Consider the following 19,884-nt stretch of genomic DNA (forward strand, 5'->3'; position numbering starts at 1 on the left):
ATGAATTTCATAAATGTGTAGATAAAAGTCTCAATTTTGATATTGAAGAAGGTGGAAGATGCAATTAAATTGGTACATTCTTTTAGAAATAGAATTGAAGGGGTGTGTCCTCACAGAATACAGTGAGTAGGAGAAACTGCTACATTTAACTAGTTTGTGTTAATTGAATTCAGTGCAACTCAAAAAAGACAAAACAGTTGGACATGGTGATGTATACCTTTAATCCTAGCACTCTGAAGACAGAGGCAAGTGGATATCAATGAATTAAAGGCCAGCCTGGTTTACATAGGAGTTCTAGGCTGTTTACATAGGGAGACCATGTCTCAAACAACAACAGACAAAATAAATGCAAAATATATATTGGTTATATGTCTAAATTGCATAGGGAACTTTTGTATTTCTAAACTAACTGTGATTGTCTTTGAGAAGGTTTACCATGTTAGAGAGTTGCAGATTAAGGTTAACCCTGCTCTTTGATTGCAGATGATGAAAGCCATGAACAAATCCAATGAACATGTCCTGGCAGGGGGTGCCTGCTTCAATGAGAAGGCAGATTCACATCTTGTGTGTGTTCAGAACGATGATGGAAACTATCAGACCCAAGCCATCAGTATTCACAATCAGCCCAGGAAAGGTAAACAGTTGAACTACCTGAGGAGTCATTCATATATTCATTCATTCATTTAAATGATCTATTATTATGCATGTATGGGTGGCTTACATTTATGTCTGATTCCAACAAAGTCCAAAAGAGTCCGTTGGATCCCCTGGGCCTAGAACTCCAGACATTGCAAGCCAGCCACTGTGGGTCCTCTTAACCACTGAGCCATCTCTCTAGCCCCTATTGTATTTTAATTATTAAAGTTTGTAGGAAGGTCCCACCATGTACTACCAGCTGGCCTGGAATTCATTATGTGCTGACCTCTGCCTAATGAGTTGCTGAGGTGAAAGTTGTATGCCACCACACCTGGCACAGTGGAGATTCTTTTTTTTTTTTTAAATTTTTCGAGACAGGGTTTCTCTGTATAGCATTGGCTGTCCTGGAACTCACTTGGTAGACCAGGCTGGCCTCATGGAGATTCTTTATAACAAAAGGTTCTTCTGTTGAAGTATTGGATGTCTCAGATCCATACCATCTACTTTCTAGTAGATAGGTGACCACAAATTAACTTTTTCAAGTATATTTTGAGGATGATTTTCCCTACTCAAGTAGCTATCTGGCTCTTTGAGTCTCTTTGCAAAAGGAATCTTTGTTATAGAGGAAATAATTAAAAAAACAAAAACAAAAACAAAAAAACAAAAACAAAAACAAAAAACCCTGCTGGGGCTGGAGAGCTGGAGAGCCCCTTATGTATGGTGCAGTTAAGCACCCATACATAATGAGCTCTTTTCATTTGCTCATTCTTTTATTTGTTTTCCAAGACAGGGTTTCTCTGTGTATTCCAGGCTGTCCTGGAAGTTGCTGGAGATCTGCCTGCCTCTGCCTCTGCCTCCACCTCCCAACTGTTAGGGTTAAAGAGAAGTGTCACCACGCCTAGCTCAGTACAGCTCCCTCAGAAGAAGTTTCCCTGCACCTACACAGGGCAGGTGGGCTGCCTGTGATCCAGCTCCAGGGGAATCCAGTGCCTCTGGGCTCTACATGTACTTGCAAGATCTCAAGTCTGCAGGCTGGCGCTCTCTCCCTCCCTCTTCCCCCACCCCTGTCTTTCTCTTTCTCTTTTTCTCTTTCTCACACACACAGAATTTAAATAATAAAGATAAATATTTTTAAAAGAAACTATAAGAGCTGTCTTTTTTGTTTTTTGTTTTTTTTTTTGGTTTTTTTTTTTTTTTTTTTGGTTTTTTGAGACAGGGTTTCTCTGTGTAGCCTTGGCTGTCCTGGAACTCACTCTGTAGATCAGGCTGGCCTTGAACTCAGAAATATGCCTGCCTCTGCCTCCCAAGTGCTGAGATTAAAGGCGTGTGCCAACACTGCCTGGCAAGAGCTGTCTTTAGATATTAACAAGCCAACATTAGTACCTGAAACTGAGATTAGCCTTTTACTGAGAATAAGTGTAGGTGCACTTGTTGTTCAGAGATGCAGATGAATCGGCTCATTTGCATCTGAAGGAGGACTTTTGGCTTTAAGTGCAGCTCACCACTTAAAAAAGAAGACTACTTTCAGATAAATCAAGAAAATGTCCCTCAGGTCCTGTGATTTGAAATGGTCACATTGTCAGGTCTGGTGCCATGTAGAGAGATCCTGCCTCAAAATGATAGATAGATAGATAGATAGATAGATAGATAGATAGATAGATAGATAGATAGATAGATAGATAGAGTAGATAGATACAGTGATAGAGTGATAGAATGATAGATAGAGAGATAGAGTGATAGGTAGAATGATATCTAGGTAGATGGAATATTTACATAAAGTCTTAAATCTGGGAAATCTGTGTTAAGTAAATTTAAGCCATTTGACACATTGCCTTCAGTTTTTTGACAGCTGATGCTTGTCTGGTTTTCTCAAGAGAAGGATGATGTCTAACTCTTCCCAAATTTTTTCAACTATAAACTTAATTTCCCTCCAAGTTCCTACTAAAACTGTTCCTTTTGTTCCTCCTGTGTTTTGTGAAGCATTCCTTGTGGAAAAAGATTAAAAATTAGCTACTTTTTTTTAAATGTGAAAATAAAGATGCAATTTATTCTCTAATAGCTACAAAATCTAGAACCATTAAGGAGGAAGGTAGCTAAAGATGCAAGTTAATTGTAGAGTAGTTATCTAACAGATATGAGGCCTTAGAAGTAATAATGTACAGAGCCAGATCTGATGAGCAAAAGTTACAGGAAGTCATATTTGGCTCAATTTGAGTCATGGTTTGTAATTCTGAGAGTCGTCCAGAGGTAGGATTCTTACTTTGTGTCTGCATCTGACAAAGACTGGATCACTACCTTATAGGATTAATCAGTAGGAAATTGGATTAGCTCTGTCCAGTTTAAGTTGTAGGAAAATAGCCAGGTAGTGATGGGACAAGCCTTTAATTCCAGCACTTGGGATGCAGAGGCAAGTGGATCTCCAAGTTTAAGGGCAGCCTGCTCTTCAGAGTGAGTTCCAGGACAGCCAGGACTATACAGAAAAACTCTGTTATGAAAAAGCCAAAAAAGAGGTAGGAAACTTAAGAGCAGTACAGTGAAGTTAATTTTTTTAAACTAAATATGATTGCATATTCTTTAGATTTTGAAGAGATAGTGGTAGTTCATGTAAATGTGTACATTATCCATGGAAATGTATATGGGCTTAACTTTGTACATTTCTATGTGGAAGCCAGGGGTCCGCATTAGGTCTCTTCTTTAATGGCTTGCTCAGTGTTTTTGTTTGTATGTTTTTAACATTTATTTATTATGCTTGTGTGTGGGTCAGAAAATAATTTGAGAGAATTGGTTTTTCTCCTTCCAACATATGGTTCCCAGAGATAAAAATCAAGATTGGTGGCAAGTGCCTTTACCTACTGAGTCAACTAACTAGCCCGCTCAGACATTATTTTTTTGAGATAGAATCTCTCATTGAACCTGGAGCCCACTGTTTGGCTAGACTAACTGGCCAGTGACTCCTGGGAGCCATTTGTCCCTATCCCCTAGCTGGAATTACAGATGAACACTGTTGCACCTTCAATTTTTATGGATACAGAGGAGCCAAACTCTGGTCCTCAAGGTTATAAAGCAAGTACTCTACCAACTAAGCTACCTTCCAGCCCTAAATAGTTATTCAAAATAGCCCTTTAAAATAAACTCTACTGGGGAAGTGGGGACACACCTTTAGTTCCAGCACTCAGGAGATGGAAGTAGGTGGATCTCTGTGAGTTTAAGACCAGCCTAGTCTACAAAGGGAATCCCAGGACAGCCAGGTCTACACAATGAGACCCTGTCTCAAAGAAGCACATAAAAACACCAAAACAAACAAACAAAATAATTCTACTTGGCAAGTAAAGTAGCTAACAGACCTCATTTTGCTTGTCAGTTGACATTTCTTTTTTTTTTTTTTTCCTTTTTTATCAACTTCAATATATACTCGATTATAAAATAGAAAATTTGGGAATTGGTAGATAAAGAGTTACAAACCTTTTCCATGAATAGCCAGGTGGTTAATATGTTAGACTTGACAGTGTTTCCCACCAGCTGTTCTCTTTAGAGTTATAGTACTGGACTGCCTTAGAAGATATGTAAGAAAATAGGCCTGGCTTTGTTCCAATAAACATTTATTTCAGAAATGTGCTGCAAGCCAAGCTAACCATAGGACCTGGCCATTAAATTTTTTCATAAAATTTATTAAAAAAAAATTGTTGAAAAAAATTGTGAAATATTTAAAGTTTTATAAAATTCTTTGATACTTGATTGAGACAGAGAGCATCAGGATAGAGGATTAACCTATTAATTGGTTAGTTGCACAGGGTCGTGTTTTGTTTTCTGTATAATGATACCAAGAATTCTCAGTTTATGTCTCTGTGTTCTCAATGCCTGTCTCAGCAGTCTGTCTTCACTAACCTATTTTCATGTCTGTTGTAGTGACTGGTGCCAGTTTCTTTGTGTTCAGTGGTGCACTGAAATCCTCTTCAGGATACCTTGCCAAGTCCAGTATTGTAGAAGGTAAAGGTGAATTGTTTATTCCGCATGCCTCAGTTTGATCCTGATTTTTACAGCTGAAAATGGACACCATTGAGAAGTGTGTGAGGGCTGTGAGTGTAGTTCAGGTGGGTAAAGTCTGCCTCAGGGTACAAACCAGATATGGTAGTACAAACCTGTAATCCAGCACTGGGGATGTGAAGGAATGAGTTTAAGTTTACCCTAGAGACTTCAGGTGTAGATGTCTAACCTGTATTTTTTTTTTTATTCAGAGATAGACCATTCTTCAGATTAAAACTGTCACAAGAGTTGGGTATGGTAGCATGTGCATGTACTGCCAGCTACTCAGGAGGCTGAGACAGGAAGCTTGCTCACTGGAACCCAGGAGTTCCAGAGCAGTCTAACCAACATAGCAAGAGAAACAGGGAAGCAAGCAAAAACCTGGCATGGATTACCTAGTTCTCCAATGGGGGGAATCCGTATAGGCACCACAGGCACTTGTGAAATGTTAGAGATGGCCACTTACACATCTGATATAGAATGCCAAGGGGTAATATTATACATACCATATTTCTGTATGGCGACAGTATAAATGATGTCACTCACACCTATTCACTGAAATATTGCCACTATCCCTGCAGTACAGAATGACGTGTGCTTGCTGCTATTAGACATGGCACCCCAGTAGAGGCTAGTTAACCCCTGGGAAGGCGGGCCAGCATGCTGCTTATTTTCCTTTTGTCCTTGTCCTTTACTGTACTCTGGTCTAGTTATTCCTTTTGGGTGTTTGAGACAAGGCTTCTCTGTGTCAAAGCCCTGACTGTTCGGGAAACTTGCTCTGTACAGTGTACTGTCCTCGGACTCACAGAGATCCACCTGCCAATCTTGGTCTAGTTATTCTTGTTGCATTACAAACCACCCCAAAATTTGATGGCATAAAGCAGTTCTTTTATCATGCTTGCTGACTCCTCTGGCTAAGGAATCTTGATACAGCACTGCAGTGAATTTGATACTGCTCCATGACATTTGGTGTGACTTAAAGGCACAAAATTATTGCCTGGAAATGAGATAAAATTCCCTGAAAAAATTTTCACATGTATGTCTAGGGGCTGGGATGATTTGGAGACCAGGAGTGATCACTAAACACAAGTGTCCCAGCAGCACAGCAGAAGCTGCATTGCCTTTGCGCCCTGCCTGGAAACTCATGTAGTGTCCCTTCACAGCACTCCAGCCAACAGGAGGGCGACAAGACTGCACTTTCTGATGAAGAATAAGGAAGTAGCATTGTAGGGGAGTGTGGGAGACAGGAAGTATTGTGCCTTTCGATGATAATTGGCTATATATGGCTATATATAATAGGCCTGGCTTTATTCCAATAAACATTTATTTCAGAAATGTGCTGCAAGCCAAGCTAACCATAGGAGTAGTACAGTTGGGTTATATTGCTATAGTGTTTTGTTTGTTTGTTTTCTGAGACAGTGTCTCACTATGTAGCTTTGGCTGACTTGGAACTTGACATGCAGACTGTCATACCCTGAACTCATAAAGCTCTACTTGATGGCTCAGCCACACTGCAACAGTTCTTAGACAGATCAAAATGATTTTAACATTAATGTTGACTTATGATTTAATACTGTACTAAGTAGAAAGCAGATTATTACTGGGAATGTGTGTGTTCTAATAAAATACATTGTTACTACCTTAAAATATACTAAACATTCCTGCTCTAAGCAACTATCAAGCTTGAAAAAACTAAGTTTACAGCACATTTTTAAAACTTACCTACTGATTGTAACATAACAAAGGGGAAAACTAAGCAAGATGAAACTACAGGGTCTCCTGTACTTTTTAGGTTGGCCTTGAATTCACTGTGTAGCCAAGGATGACCTTGGACCTCTGTATGGTTGTGTGGTCTTTCTGTCTCTACCTTCCAAATGCTGGGATTACAAGTACTGGCCAGCACCATGCCTAGTATGAGAGTTTCTTGGAATCAAACCCAAGGCATCATACATTCTAGAACGGCAGTCTGTGTGGCTGTTACAGAGCTGGAAAGTCTCTAGTCACTTTCAAACATCTCAGGTAAGGCACAGCATGAGCCTAGCTTTGCTGCTGTCAGGTATTGTAGGTCTCCAGCTCAGAGGAAGTGTTTCAGACTTTATTGTTATTATTTTATTCTTACTTCTTTTTTAAAGATTATTTATTTGTTTTACATGTGTGGGTGTCTTGCCTGTGTGTATGTTTGTGTACCATATGCATGCCTAGGGCCCAAAAACTTGATAAGAAAATGATAGATTTCCTGGATCTGGAGTTCCAGATGATTGTGAACTACTGTGTGGGCACTGGGAATTGAACCCAGCTCCTTTGGAAGAGCACTAAGTGTGCTTAACCATGGAACCACTCTCCGGCACTGTTATTGGAACTTGCTATGTAGCACAATTTAAATTGAACTCAAGGTCCTCAGTCCTCCTCAGCCTCCCAAGTGCTGGGCTCACAGGAGTGTGCCGCCATGCTTGGCTGATAGACGTTCATTTACACAGCTTACTCCAAGGCTTATCTAAAAACATCCCCGGGCCTGTGAGCTGGCTCCGTGTGTAAAGACACCTGCCGCTAAACCTGATGACCTGAGATCCATCCTTGGGACTCACATGGTAGAAGGAGGGAGAACTGACTCCTAGAAGTTGTCCTCTAACCTCAATTACACTCTGTCATTTGCATATATTCTCAAATAAATAGATGTAATTAATAGCATCCTTATTTTAAAAAGTATTTTTAAAATTTATGGGTTGACAATTCCATGCATATATATATATATATATATAAAATGTATCTTGAACAGAACCATTCCCCACTCTTCCCAGACCCCTCTCCTAACTTCAGTCATTTGAGACAAGATCTCATGTAACTCAGGCTGGCCTCAAGTTCAATATGTAGCTGAGGAAATCCTGAAAACCTGATCCTCCTGTCTTTGTTTCCTAAGTAAAGCATTCCTTTTTGAAAGATGGATTCCAGTAGGCAATCATAGATAATTTTACATATATTTATATATACTAGCTTTGATCTTTTTTGATAAGTTTAGTAAAACAGTGAGTGAAGAGCCACATATCTTAACACCACATCTCACAGTTCCAACTATACAGTAAAATGATATTTAGAGATTGTTGGGGGCAGAGCTGGAGAGGACATGTAACTGTAGATCCAGGAGATCCTGTGCCGCTGTCCACTGGGGGCACCAGGAATCATAGTCACAGGCATAGTACCCACCCAACACACGCATGCACATATTATACACATATATAAATATGCATGCATACACACCTAATACACCCAACACAAAACAACATGTATACCCAACACACACATAATTTAAATTTTTTTTAAATCTTTAAAAAAAGAGAGGAAAGAAATGGTTGGTCCAGTGAGAGGGCTGTGTGTACTGGCACTTGCAGTAAGCCTGGTGGCCTGAGTTCAAATCCTGGAACCCATGGTGCAGAGAGAGAACAAACTTCGCAGTTTCTTGTCTCTTGTCATACAAGTGCTGTTGCACACACTTGCTGCACTTGAACATGCATGTATCTTAGAAATGAGTTTGAAAGAGGACATTACTGGAGAGATGTCTTAGCAGTTTGGAGCACTGCCTGTTTTTGCAGAGGACCCATGTCTGTTCTCAGCCGCCGTCCCCACCCCCCCCCCCCCCCAGGGCCATTCTTATTCAAGCCACCACACTTAATTCATTTCCAGCATGGTGAGAAGGTAGGCTTGGTGGAGGTAGGCAGGCATGGGGCTGAGAGCATGCATACTGATCAGCAAGCAGACAGAGACAGAAAGATACACAGAGGCTGGCCCTGGCAGGGGCTTTGAAACCTCAGAGTCCACTCCTAGTGACACATTTCCTGCAATGAGAACACACCTGTTAATCATTAAAACAGTTGGGGGTGGGGGCCTGGAGAGATGGCTCAGTGGTTAAGAGCACTGACTGCTCTTCCAGAGGTCCTGAATTCAATTCCATCTGTAATGGGATCCAATTCACTCTTCTAGTGTATCTGAAGACAGTGACAGTGTACTCACATACATAAAAAACAAATTCTTAAAAAATTATATTTAAAAAAGCCAGTTTATCAGTAGGGGACTAAGCGTGCAAATATATGAGCCAGTGGGGGCCATTTTTATCCAAATCACCACAGTAATTTTTGTTTGCTTCGGTTTTTGTCATTTTTTACTCTGTTTTGTTTTTGAGAAAGAGGCTCATTATGTAGCCCTGGCTCTTTATGTATGTAGACTAGGCTACAAAGTAGATCCTCCTGCCTTTACAACCCAAATAGAGATATTAAAGGTCTGTACCATCAAACCTAGTCAAACTTTGTTTTGTTTTATTGTTGTTGTTATTCAGTAATTTTAAAACAAACATTTGCAGGACAGTCATATAACCGGCAGAAATTAAGAGCCAATACATACAGTCAGGGGTGGTAACTGCATGAAGGCAAGCAAACAGGAATAAAATGCTATGTGAGGCTATGTGGTCATGTGTAAGTTTTCCCTCTTGAGCAATCTCAGAAAATATACAAAATGGGGTCTGAAAAGAAGCCAGCAGTGCTAACTGTGAAGTGAGCCTCCATGTTTGCTCTCAGAGTTCCTTCAGTAAGAGTTTCAGCTCAAAACTGTGTCAGCTTTCAGAGCTTATATTTAGCACTAGAGAGTCTGCTAGACGCTGGCCACTGTGTCTCAGCCAGCTCCCCCTGGCTTCACACTGTTTCCATCTGAATGCCCTTCATGCTGATACTCTTAGATGGCGTTATGGTCCAGATCACTGCAGAGAACATGGATTCCTTGAGGCAGTCACTTCGGGAGATGAAGGACTTCACCGTCACTTGTGGGAAGGCAGATGCAGAGGACCCACAGGAGCAGATCCACATCCTGTGGGTGGATGATGACAAGACAGTTAACAAAGGGTAAGTGTAACCCTCAGAGCTGCTAGGAGTCAGCTCTAGGCTTTGTCTGCTTGTGCACACTGCTGCTTCAGAGTTTGGCTAAATGTCTGCCTTTGAAAAAGGAATTATAACACAGAATTTGTTTTTTGTTTTTGTTTTTTGGTTTTTTTTTTTTTGGTTTTTCAAGACAGAGTTTCTCTGTGTCCTGGCTGTCCTGGAACTCACTTTGTAGACCAGGCTGGCCTCCAACTCAGAAATCCGCCTGTCTCTGCCTCCCAAGTGCTGGGATTAAAGGCGTGCGCCACCACCGCCCAGCGTATAACACAGAATTTGTAATTTGGGGGTTTTTAACTTAATTTCTTTAAAAAAAAAAAAAAAAGATTTATTTATTTATTTATTAATTTATTTAATGTATGGGAGTACACTGCCACTGTCTTCAGACACAACAGAAGAAGGCATCAGATCCCATTACCGATTGTGAGCCTCCTGTGGTTGCTGGGAATTGAACTCAGGACCTGTGGAAGAGCAGCCAGTGCTCTTAACCACTGAGCCATCTCTCCAGACCTAGCTTAATTTCTTTAAAAAAAATTTTTTTAACATCTTTAAAAGTTATGCATCTGTGTGTATGACTGTACACATGACTATGCGTGCCCACAGACACACAGACTCCGATCCCCTGGATGTGGAATTACAGGTGGTTGGGAACTACCTATCCTGGATGCTGGGAACCAAACCCAGTTTCTCAGCAAGCGTATGCTTTGAGCCACTGAGCCACTTCTTCAGCCCACATAACTTGATCTGTGAAGGATTCACTGTGTATATTTTTGAGGGACAGCTCAGGCAGGTCTTCTACACTTGCTTGGCTAGAACCACGGCCTTTGGGTATCAAGCACCTTTGCTAATACACTTCCTCTGAATAAGTCAGCACCAAAAAACTAAGACTCAGCAAAACTCTCATATAAAACCATCTTCTTGGGCTTTATATCCAAATTCTTCCTTGGCTCATGGCAACTCTATGCTAATGTTTCACACCAAGACCTTGGATTTGTTTTTGATACTTTTCTTTCTCTCCTACCCCACAATTAACCTAACAATAAATCCTGTTTGCTGTGCTTCGGGATACATCTCAAACCACAGTGGCTTTCACCACCCTACTGCCACTGTCAGAGTTTTAAAAGCAACTTAACCATTTTAAATCACCTCAGTCTGGGCAACTGCAGTAGCCTCTGATGTGTCCCTTGTTTCTGGTTTCCTTCTCATTCTGATCAGCTTCTATTCTCTCCTAACACAGCTGCCACCATGATGTCACTTTCTGTTCAAACAATCAGTGGCATCTAGTGTATTTCAAGATAAAATTCAAAGTCACTTGTTACTTCTGAGAACCTACATTTCTTGCTGTTTTGAGACAGGGTCTTACTCTGTAGTCTAAGCTGGTCTGGAATTCTCTATGTACTCTAGGTTGAACTCAAAACTCAAAGCAGTCTTCCTGCCTCTGCCTCCCAAGTGCTCAGGAGGACACTGGCCTTCTTACTTGAGCACATCTGTGCACCTACCTGCCCCAGACCTTTGCACGTGCTGCCCTCAGCCTGCCCTCTTCCTCAAGATGCCCTGGGATCAGTTCTACTGCCTTCTTCACATAGTTCCCAATACCAGTTTGTGAGGTCAGATCTGGCCAACGTCTGTATTCTAACTCTGTTGTACATTCCCTCTTCATATACAGCAAAACTTCTGGTATTTCTTGCTCCCATTCCCTAGTTTCGATTTCTCTTTTAAAATGTTTATTACATTTGTTTATTTGGGGGATATAAGGGCCTTGCTCACCTGTAGATGACAACTCTGTGCAGTTGTTTCTAGCCAGACCTGCATACAAGTACCTTTACCTGCTGAGCCATCTTGCTAGCCCTTAATTTTATTTATTTATTTATTTATTTATTTATTTATTTATTTATTTGGTTTTTCGAGACAGGGTTTCTCTGTGTAGCCCGGGCTGTCCTGGAACTCACTCTATAGACCAGGCTGGCCTCCAACTCAGAAATCCACCTCTGCCTCCCAAGTCCTGGGATTAAAGGCATGTGCCACTACTGCTGGGCGCTAGCCCTTAATTTAACTCTGGATGTATGGAGAATTAAGAACAGGACCAGGCATGGTGATACACATCTTTAATCCCAGCACTCAGGAGGCAGAGGCAGGCCAGCCTCTGAAGTGAGGCCAGCCAGACTGTACAGTGAGATCCTGTGTTGAACAAACTAAAAAGAATCAAGAACATAAATAGGTTTAAACATTGCTGAGAGGAGTCTAGAATCTTTGTAGCAATCAGTGTCTGTCCTTTTCAGAGTAAATGTGTGTATCTACATGTTTAATTTACTTGTTACATTTTAAGAGAAATAACTGCCAAAAGTAACTTCTGTTTAGGAATCTAAGAGTGATAACATAGCACTGAAGAGAATGTGTGATGACGGACACTGGTCTTGCTTCACCCCAGCTCTCCAGCATTCACTCATTCATTCATTCATTCATTTGATGTCATTAGTGGAGAATGAACTTGAGATCTTCTGCTTTGTAAGCAAGCCCTGTTATCCCTGAGCCAGATCTGCAGCCTTAAATAGCTCTTAACAAGTGCTCATTAAATTCCTAAGTTCCAAGTACTGGTCAGCAGCTGAGATACAGCACCCAAGGATGACAGGTTAGACTCCCTTCCCTTCAAACTCATTTTCTAAGGCAGATATGCACAGAGGAGCATGGTGAACATCGTTCTAGAGTAGGAGCCAAGTGGGGAAGCAGACTGGGTACATAGCCATGTGTTTATTTCAGGAAGAAATGGTGGAAGAAGAGCAGAGGTGAGTGAGCAGCCTGGTACATTACAGTGAACTGAAAATGGGTGCCTGCAAGGTGGCTGCCTTTTGCTCTGTGTGCTTGAATTGTTTCAGTGCACAGCCCTTGCCATGAGCATTCTGTGTCTTGCCATGATATGCCGCAGATGTCTTCAGCAAGGCACTTCAAAATGTGACATGATATCACCTTCTCTTTTCTCTGTTGTAGTGTGGTGAGTCCTATAGATGGGAAGTCCATGGAATCTATAACAAACGTGAAAATATTCCATGGGTCAGAGTATAAAGCAAATGGAAAAGTCATCAGATGGACAGAGGTAAGGAAATGAGAACTTGGTGTCCTGTTCTCAGCGTAATCTTTGCTAAGCCAAAAGCCCATGCTGGGCTGACTCAGGAGGAACAAGAACCAGCAAGATGGGTCGGTAGGTAAAGGCATTTCCAACAAGCCTGGAGATCTGAATTGAGCCCTTGGGACCCATGTGGTGGAAGGAAAGAAACCACTCCCACAGATTGACCTCTTAATTCCGCACCTTGTAAGTGGCACTTATGTGACAAATACACATTAAAATAAATAAATATAAAAAAGTTTAAAGAAAAAAAATTCTCAGGCTGAAGAGATGGCTCAGTGGTTAAGAGCACTGACTGCTCTTCCAGGGGTCCTGAGTTCAATTCCCAGCAACCATGTGGTGGCTCACAACCATCTGTAATGGGATCTGACGCCCTCTGCAGATGTGTCTGAAGACAGCTACAGTGTACTCACATACATTAAATAAATAAATAAATAAATAAATAAATAAATATTAAAAAAAGAAATTCTCTTTGATGAAAAAAAAATTTTTCATCTATCTTTTCTATTTACTTCCCTGTGATCTGTCTTAGCTGACTGGGAAAGAAAGTCCAAAACTGCATCCTGCTGCACTCTGCAGTGTCTATGTACTCATTTTCATGTATTTGCTTTGCAATGCAAGAAGGATGTGTCTCTGAGTGGAGCGAGCCGTCCTTGCGTCTTTGCTCCATTCTTCAGAGAGCTGAGGATGCCATGCTGTACTCAGTTAAATCTCCTTTGAATAACGTGGTCTTAAATGATGTCCAATTCACAGTAAGATTTGTCAACAATTACAGGTAAACATGCAATGGCAAGTTCCCAGTTCAAAGCCAGATCTTGCCAGCTTTTAAGCTGCTAGCCAGATGTGCCTGCACATACCTGTAATCCCAGTACTTGGAAGGCTAAGGCAGGGAGATCACAAATTTGAGGCCAGCCAATACTACTAACATCCTGCATCAGTTAATTTTATTTTAAAGTCCTACAACACAACCCCGAGGACCATCACCTTTGTTGTGAGGTAATATCTTCTGTTTATGACAGGGGAGCTGTGCCCATGGAGTTTTAACAATATGGTTGTCTAAGCAAGACCCACATGATAACATCAGTTAACATGAGAAGTAGACAGGGAATTTTACAAGAAGGTCCTAGATGAGGAGCTTTAGGCAATTAATGGCTGCTGAGTGACGGAGACTCAGTCTCCTCCAGGGACCAGAGCCCCTTCTAAGTGATCCAGTTTTAGGTGGTCAGCCCTACGCACATATCAGCAACTGAAATGGACTCAGCAGGGTGTGTGTGTGTGTCCTGGAGTCTTGGAGTAAATGCTTCGTCTTGGAGCTACATTGTCAGCCCCATGTATTTAGCATAGCCCTCTTTGGACCAGCATACTAGAATTGGTATATAACAATATGTAAACATTATATAGTTATACTTATTTTTATTTTAAATTTTGTCTTTATATTGTTTATCCTTTATATCATCCAGAAAAGACAAGCTATTGCTTTCTGTATGCACAGAGGCACAGCAGATGTGAAATCTTTTGAAAGCCAGACACAGTGATGCATGTCTATAATCGAAGTACTCAGAGGCAGAGACATAAAGACTGTTGCCAGTCGACAGCCAGTCTAACCCCTACAGAGTATAGGAGTGTTCTCCAGGCCAGCCAGGGTTACATAGGGAGAGGAAGGAGGGAGAGAGGACGGAAAGCAGGTCCTTTGAGAATCATAATTTAACCTGTGAGCTGGTGAGATGTCTCAGTGGCAGAATGCCCTTACCATAAAGCCTGACAGTCTGAGTTTGGTTTCCAGAATGCATGAAAAGATGGAAGGAGAGAAGTGACTCCACAGGCACACCGTGTCACATGTGTGCCTATAAATATATGCACAATCTCAGGTGTCACCATCAGAAACATCATCTTGTTTGAAACACACTTTTTTTGTTGGCCTATGGCTCAAAAATTAAGCTAGACAGTGAGCCCCAGGCATCCTCCTGTCTCCAGCTCCCTCGTCCTGGGATTGCAAGAGCATACACCACACCCAGCATTTTTTTTTTTTCTTTCTGGGTTTTCAAGACAGGGTTTTTCTGTGTAGTCTTGGTGTCCTGGTAGTTACTCCTGTAGACCAAGCTGGCCTTGAATTCAAAGATCCACCTGCCTGTGTCTCCCAAATGCTGGCATTAAAGCCATGTGCCACTGCCACCAGGGGATCAAACTCAGGCCTTCATCAGATGAGGTAAGAACTTTATCAAGCCCAGAAAATTTTAAGTCCCTTGAAAGCTGGCCTGGTAGTATGACTGACCCCCGTAGAGTCAGTCATATAGTAAGGACATACTGTAGAGAGTAGTCACAGAGACCTGCCTGTTTCTGCCTCCTAAGTGCTAGGATCGAAAGCATGTACCGCCATGCCCCAGCTTTTTCCGTTTTCTCCTTTTGACACAAGGTCTTAAGCATGTAGTGCTGGCTGTCAGAGGTTTCCTATCTGAGGCTTCTTCAGTGCTAGGATTAAAGGCTTGTACCCTACACCCAGGCACTGCCCTCTGTCCTTATCCACTTGAATACTCTGTGAAGAGCTGGATTCCACAGTCTACAATGACTGTGCTTTTAGACTCTCATATCACTTCCTAAGAACACTGGCCACATGCTGCTTTGTCTTTTAGAGCACCGTTCATTGGCATATAGTGGCACATGGTAGCACAAGGCTGTAACCCCAGCATTTGGAATTGGGAAGATCAGGACCTTGATTACATGATAAATTTGGATAACATGAAGCCCTGTCTCAAAAAAAAAAAAAAAAAAAAAAAGTATGCAGTACAGAATGGGAGACTTTTAAAGATATGTCTGTGTGTGCCTGGCATGGCAGGCACACCTATCATGGCATGTTTATGAAGGTCAGAAGCCAACTTTATGGACTAGGTTCTTTCTGTCTTCACATGGATTCCATGGGTTAAACTCAAGCGGCTGGGTTGTGCAGGGTGTGCCCTTGTCTGCTAAGCCATCTCTCCTGCCCTTGGTGTAGTGCTTTCCCTGGCCCTGAGGACTCTTATCGGGTGCTCAGATAGAGGGGCTAACTGGCGTGTTCGCATCTAGGCACAAGGTAAAAAGCCTCTTTTGTTTGTGGATAGGTGTTTTTCCTTGAAAACGATGACCACCATAACTGCCTGAGTGACCCTGCAGATCACAGCAGGCTGACCGAGCATGTTGCCAAGGCATTCTGCCTCGCCCTCTGTCCCCACCTGAAGCTTTTAAAAGAAGATGGAATGACAAAACTGGGACTCCGAGTAACACTTGACTCAGATCAGGTAAGGTGCATTTTGGACAGGTTTTGTTCCTTTTATCTGTGAGTTTTCCTGAGCCCTCTAGACGTCACCCTCTCACCCGGCCTCCAGCAATAACACACTCACCCGTATGCATCCCCAGGCATTTCCTTCCTTCTCACTGGAGGGTTTGGGAGACACTGTGAGGTCTTGCTACCTGTGATGAGTATGTGTCACCCTTTGAAATTCCCCATTCCCATCTAGGACGCACTGTTCTACAGCCCCTTAGGGGCAGGTGCCAGGTGTCCCCAGTGTTGCCTTACTCACTCAGCTCTGCCAGGCTCCTGCTAACTGGCATCTACAGTTGCCACTGCCTAGTAAGAGTTTTCTTGCTGCCAGGATTTTCATTCAGTGAGTAGTTTGAGTTATCTCCCCAACAATTTTCTTGTCATTGGACTTGACAGGTTTTTGCTTTTGTTTAATTTTTTTTTGAGACAGGGTCTTACTATGTTGTCTTGACTGGCCTTGAACCCACAGAGATCCATCTGCCCCTGAGTGCTGAGATGAAAGGTGTGTGCCACCATGCCTGGCTTGATGTTTTTATGTGCTCTTTGTATTAATAATCCAGTCCTCAGCTGGGCAGTGGTGGCGCACGCCTTTAATCCCAGCACTTGGGAGGCAGAGGCAGTCGGATTTCTGAGTCTCGAAGAAAAAAAACAAAAAAACCCAAACCAACAACAACAACAACAAAAAAAATCCAGTCCTCACCTTCTAAACCCCAGTTCCTCCTAGTATTTCTCCCCTGTGTCCCTGCTCTCCACAGCAGGTCCCACTGGTCCTACATTGGATGCTTAATTTGCCAGCTGTCATTTTTACCCTCCGTCCTTGTGCTGAGTCATTGGAAATGAGTGTGGGAGGGGCTGGAGAGACTGCTTTGTACAGAGCACCTGCTGCTCTGCAAAGCACCATGGTTCAGTTCCCAGCACCCACAAGGGGGTTTATAAAACAGACACACATTTAAAAAATAAAGAATAAGCCAGGCGGTGGTGGCGCATGCCTTTAATCCCAGCACTTGGGAGGCAGAGGCAGGCAGATTTCTGAGTTCGAGGCCAGCCTGGTCTACAAAGTGAGTTCCAGGACAGCCAGGACTACACAGAGAAACCCTGTCTCGAAAAACAAAACAAAACAAAAAAACAAAACAAAATAAAGAATAAAATAAGTTTATTTTTTAAAGAAGAAATGTGTGTGGGTGAAAGACCCCCAAACGGGGACCCTCACCCAAGTCCGGACCTGCACGAACCCAAAGACACACGAGAAACCATCTTGATGCAATTGCAGAGGAGGTTTAATGACGAGGGCCCTCGGGCCGGAACATATCTCATGCAGGAGATAGAGGTTCTGACCTAGAACCCAGGAAACTTGGGATATTTATGGGTAGGGGTTGGGGAGAGCTGGAAAATTTGGCACGGTTACATATGATTGGTTGCACTTTTGCGCGGCTACACATGATTGGATATTTCAAACATCAGCAACTTGCAGAACTGGCAGAACTTGCAGAACCTCGGACCTCCCAGAAAGGGAGGGGGAGAAAAGTAAACACCAGATAGCCCATTACTCACTTGGGCTTGTTTGGACTTGTCTGGGCACGCCCTTGCATGCCTTTATTTTTGGTCACCCTGCCCCTGCAGGGACTTAATATTTTATTATGACTAAATCTAACAAATTGTTGGTGGTCTTTGCTGACCATAAATTTTTTGTTATTGTTTCAACGCTGCTTTCAAATTTTATTTTCACATGGGCTCTCAGGTCAATATTCCCTCTGAGCCAGTAATTAATTCTGCCACAGAGATGCTTTTCTGAGTACTTACTGGGAATGTCTGCTTTTCATTGCAGAATTTAATTACATATCTGACCAGGGCAGGGTAAAAGGTTCTCTATCTGGCTTCAGTTCCTCACTAGGCATCATCAGGTAGTATTTACTTTCACTTAAAGTCTTGTCCTGAGCTGCAAGAGGCTTCTCTGGGGCCGGGGATGTAGCTCAGTTTAGAGTGCCCACCTAGCATGAATGAAGCCCTGGGATCGATTCTCAGCACCACATAAACTGAGCATAGTGGGGTACCCTTGTAACTCAGTGTTTCAGAGGTGGAGACTGAGGAACAAAGGCTTAGGATCATCCTTGACTACCACATCTCAAGTTTGAGATGAGACTCTATTGCAAGACAACCACAACAAAACAACAATAATAAAAACCAGGCTGGCAAGATGGCTCAGTGGGTAAAGACATCCTACTGTCAAGCTTGACAAGTTGTCCCCATAACCATGTACCATATATGTACCATATAACCATGGAAGGAGGAGAGAACGGGCTCCTGAGACTGTCCTCTCATCTCCACTTGTATGCCATGGCACATGTACACACCTATACACATGCATAAAATGCAGAAAAAACAAAAGTCTGTCTGTGTAACACTCTTGAAGTACCATGCTTCCATCTCACATAGCACTGTAGCATCTGAGAGGCCTCTCACATGGAACAACTGGTCAGCAAGCATTTTTCTGCTAAATTTGTGACCCTCTTGAGGGAAAGGGCCTTTTATTTTTGAATTTCTGTTTTCGGTTGCTCACTATCACAGATATCAAGTGGCCCGAGTAGGTAGTAAATGATGATAAACCAGTAAAAAGAAGAGGAAGAATGTGCGCTGTCATCATGTCTACCTCATGGCAAAAGATGTGGTGTTTCCTGCTTGGCCTCTGTGGTTCAGCCCTCTGCAGAGATCTTCCCTGCCTGGTAACCTGTCATCGCTCTCTCTCTTTGGTAGGTTGGCTATCAAGCAGGGAGCAATGGCCAGCCCCTTCCCTCACAGTACATGAACGATCTGGACAGTGCCTTGGTGCCTGTCATCCATGGAGGAGCCTGCCAGCTCAGCGAAGGCCCCGTCGTCATGGAACTCATCTTTTATATTCTGGAAAACATCGCATAGATGAGGACTCCTGTTGCAGCAGCAGTCATATCCAAATCATTTGCACTTTAAAACTGGAAGATTAAGCTTTTGTTAACACTGTCTGTAGGGAGGGTATGGGGTGGGAGTAGGACTTAGGGGAAAAGGGGTGGGGAGGGTGGTGGGGGACAGATGTTCCATGATTCTAAGTCTTCTATGCATTCTCCAAGAAGACCCGGGCAGCTTCTTAATGCACAACAGATATGCTATCTTTGCAGCTAACTCCCTTCTGTTACTGTCTAGACAAGAATTCTGCTCCTCTCTTACAATTACTTCTGGTCATGTGCTCAGATGAATGCTCTTATGGGTGCAACCATCACCAAGGTCACGGTGGGGGGCAGAAAGGAAATAAACAATGAATCGTCACTTTTGCACTTCCTGTACAGAATTGACATAAAAAGAATGCTATACTGATCATCCTGGCTATACCTCAGCTCTTCATCAAGGAGAATTCATCTTTAGATTTGTATTTATTTGTTCAGATTACTAATTGAATCAAACCAAAGGGGTTTCTGGTCTGTTAGCAACAGAAGGTAACTCAGTATAAACCAGGGCATTTGGCTAGAGACACTGAGTGACAGCTGGCAGAGGACTCCCAGGGTATCCTTACTCACTGCATACTAGAAGTCTTATTAAAGGACAGTCTACTAGGAAAGCTCTTAAAACTCCAGGAAAGTTGTACATGTAAAAAAAAAGTGTCCTCTTTCCCACAACCCCATGTACACACGCTCACACACTAACACTTTGCTCATTTGGTTTGTCAGTGCTTATCTTTCCCCTCTATAAAATTGAGGTCTTTCAGATTAAGGTGCATACAACACAGCCCCTCACCCCCTTACAGTAAATGTTTATTCCTTGCTCAAATAGCACTCAAGTCAAGGCCAGTGTCTGGAGGCTCTAACCTCATGCCTGCCCAGAACCTTTGGGAACCTTTCTACAACAGGGAACTTTGCAGTCTA

The 19,884-nt window shown here is 42.5% G+C and overlaps 1 protein-coding gene across 6 annotated transcripts in view; it reads left to right on the forward strand.

The window, feature by feature from the left end:
• The window catches only part of Zfyve9 (zinc finger FYVE-type containing 9), a 144,068-nt gene extending 125,066 nt beyond the window's left edge, over nucleotides 1-19,002 (forward strand). For 4 of the 6 annotated variants that reach the window (XM_076934482.1, XM_076934481.1, XM_034501775.2 and 1 more), the window contains 6 exons: nucleotides 484-634; nucleotides 4,543-4,623; nucleotides 9,383-9,545; nucleotides 12,564-12,669; nucleotides 15,795-15,971; nucleotides 18,746-19,002. In XM_076934482.1, the coding sequence (XP_076790597.1) occupies nucleotides 484-634; nucleotides 4,543-4,623; nucleotides 9,383-9,545; nucleotides 12,564-12,669; nucleotides 15,795-15,971; nucleotides 18,746-18,907 (840 nt within the window). In that variant the 3' untranslated portion in view covers nucleotides 18,908-19,002. Of the gene's footprint in view, nucleotides 1-483; nucleotides 635-1,446; nucleotides 1,709-4,542; nucleotides 4,624-9,382; nucleotides 9,546-12,563; nucleotides 12,670-15,794; nucleotides 15,972-18,745 lie in introns of those variants that run through there. The other 2 variants (XM_076934483.1, XM_076934485.1) reach the window with 2 other exon arrangements.
• Nucleotides 19,003-19,884: the final 882 nt, after the last annotated feature.

This window comes from Arvicanthis niloticus, chromosome 5 (assembly GCF_011762505.2).
Source record: "Arvicanthis niloticus isolate mArvNil1 chromosome 5, mArvNil1.pat.X, whole genome shotgun sequence".
Classification (NCBI taxonomy): Eukaryota; Metazoa; Chordata; class Mammalia; order Rodentia; family Muridae; genus Arvicanthis; species Arvicanthis niloticus.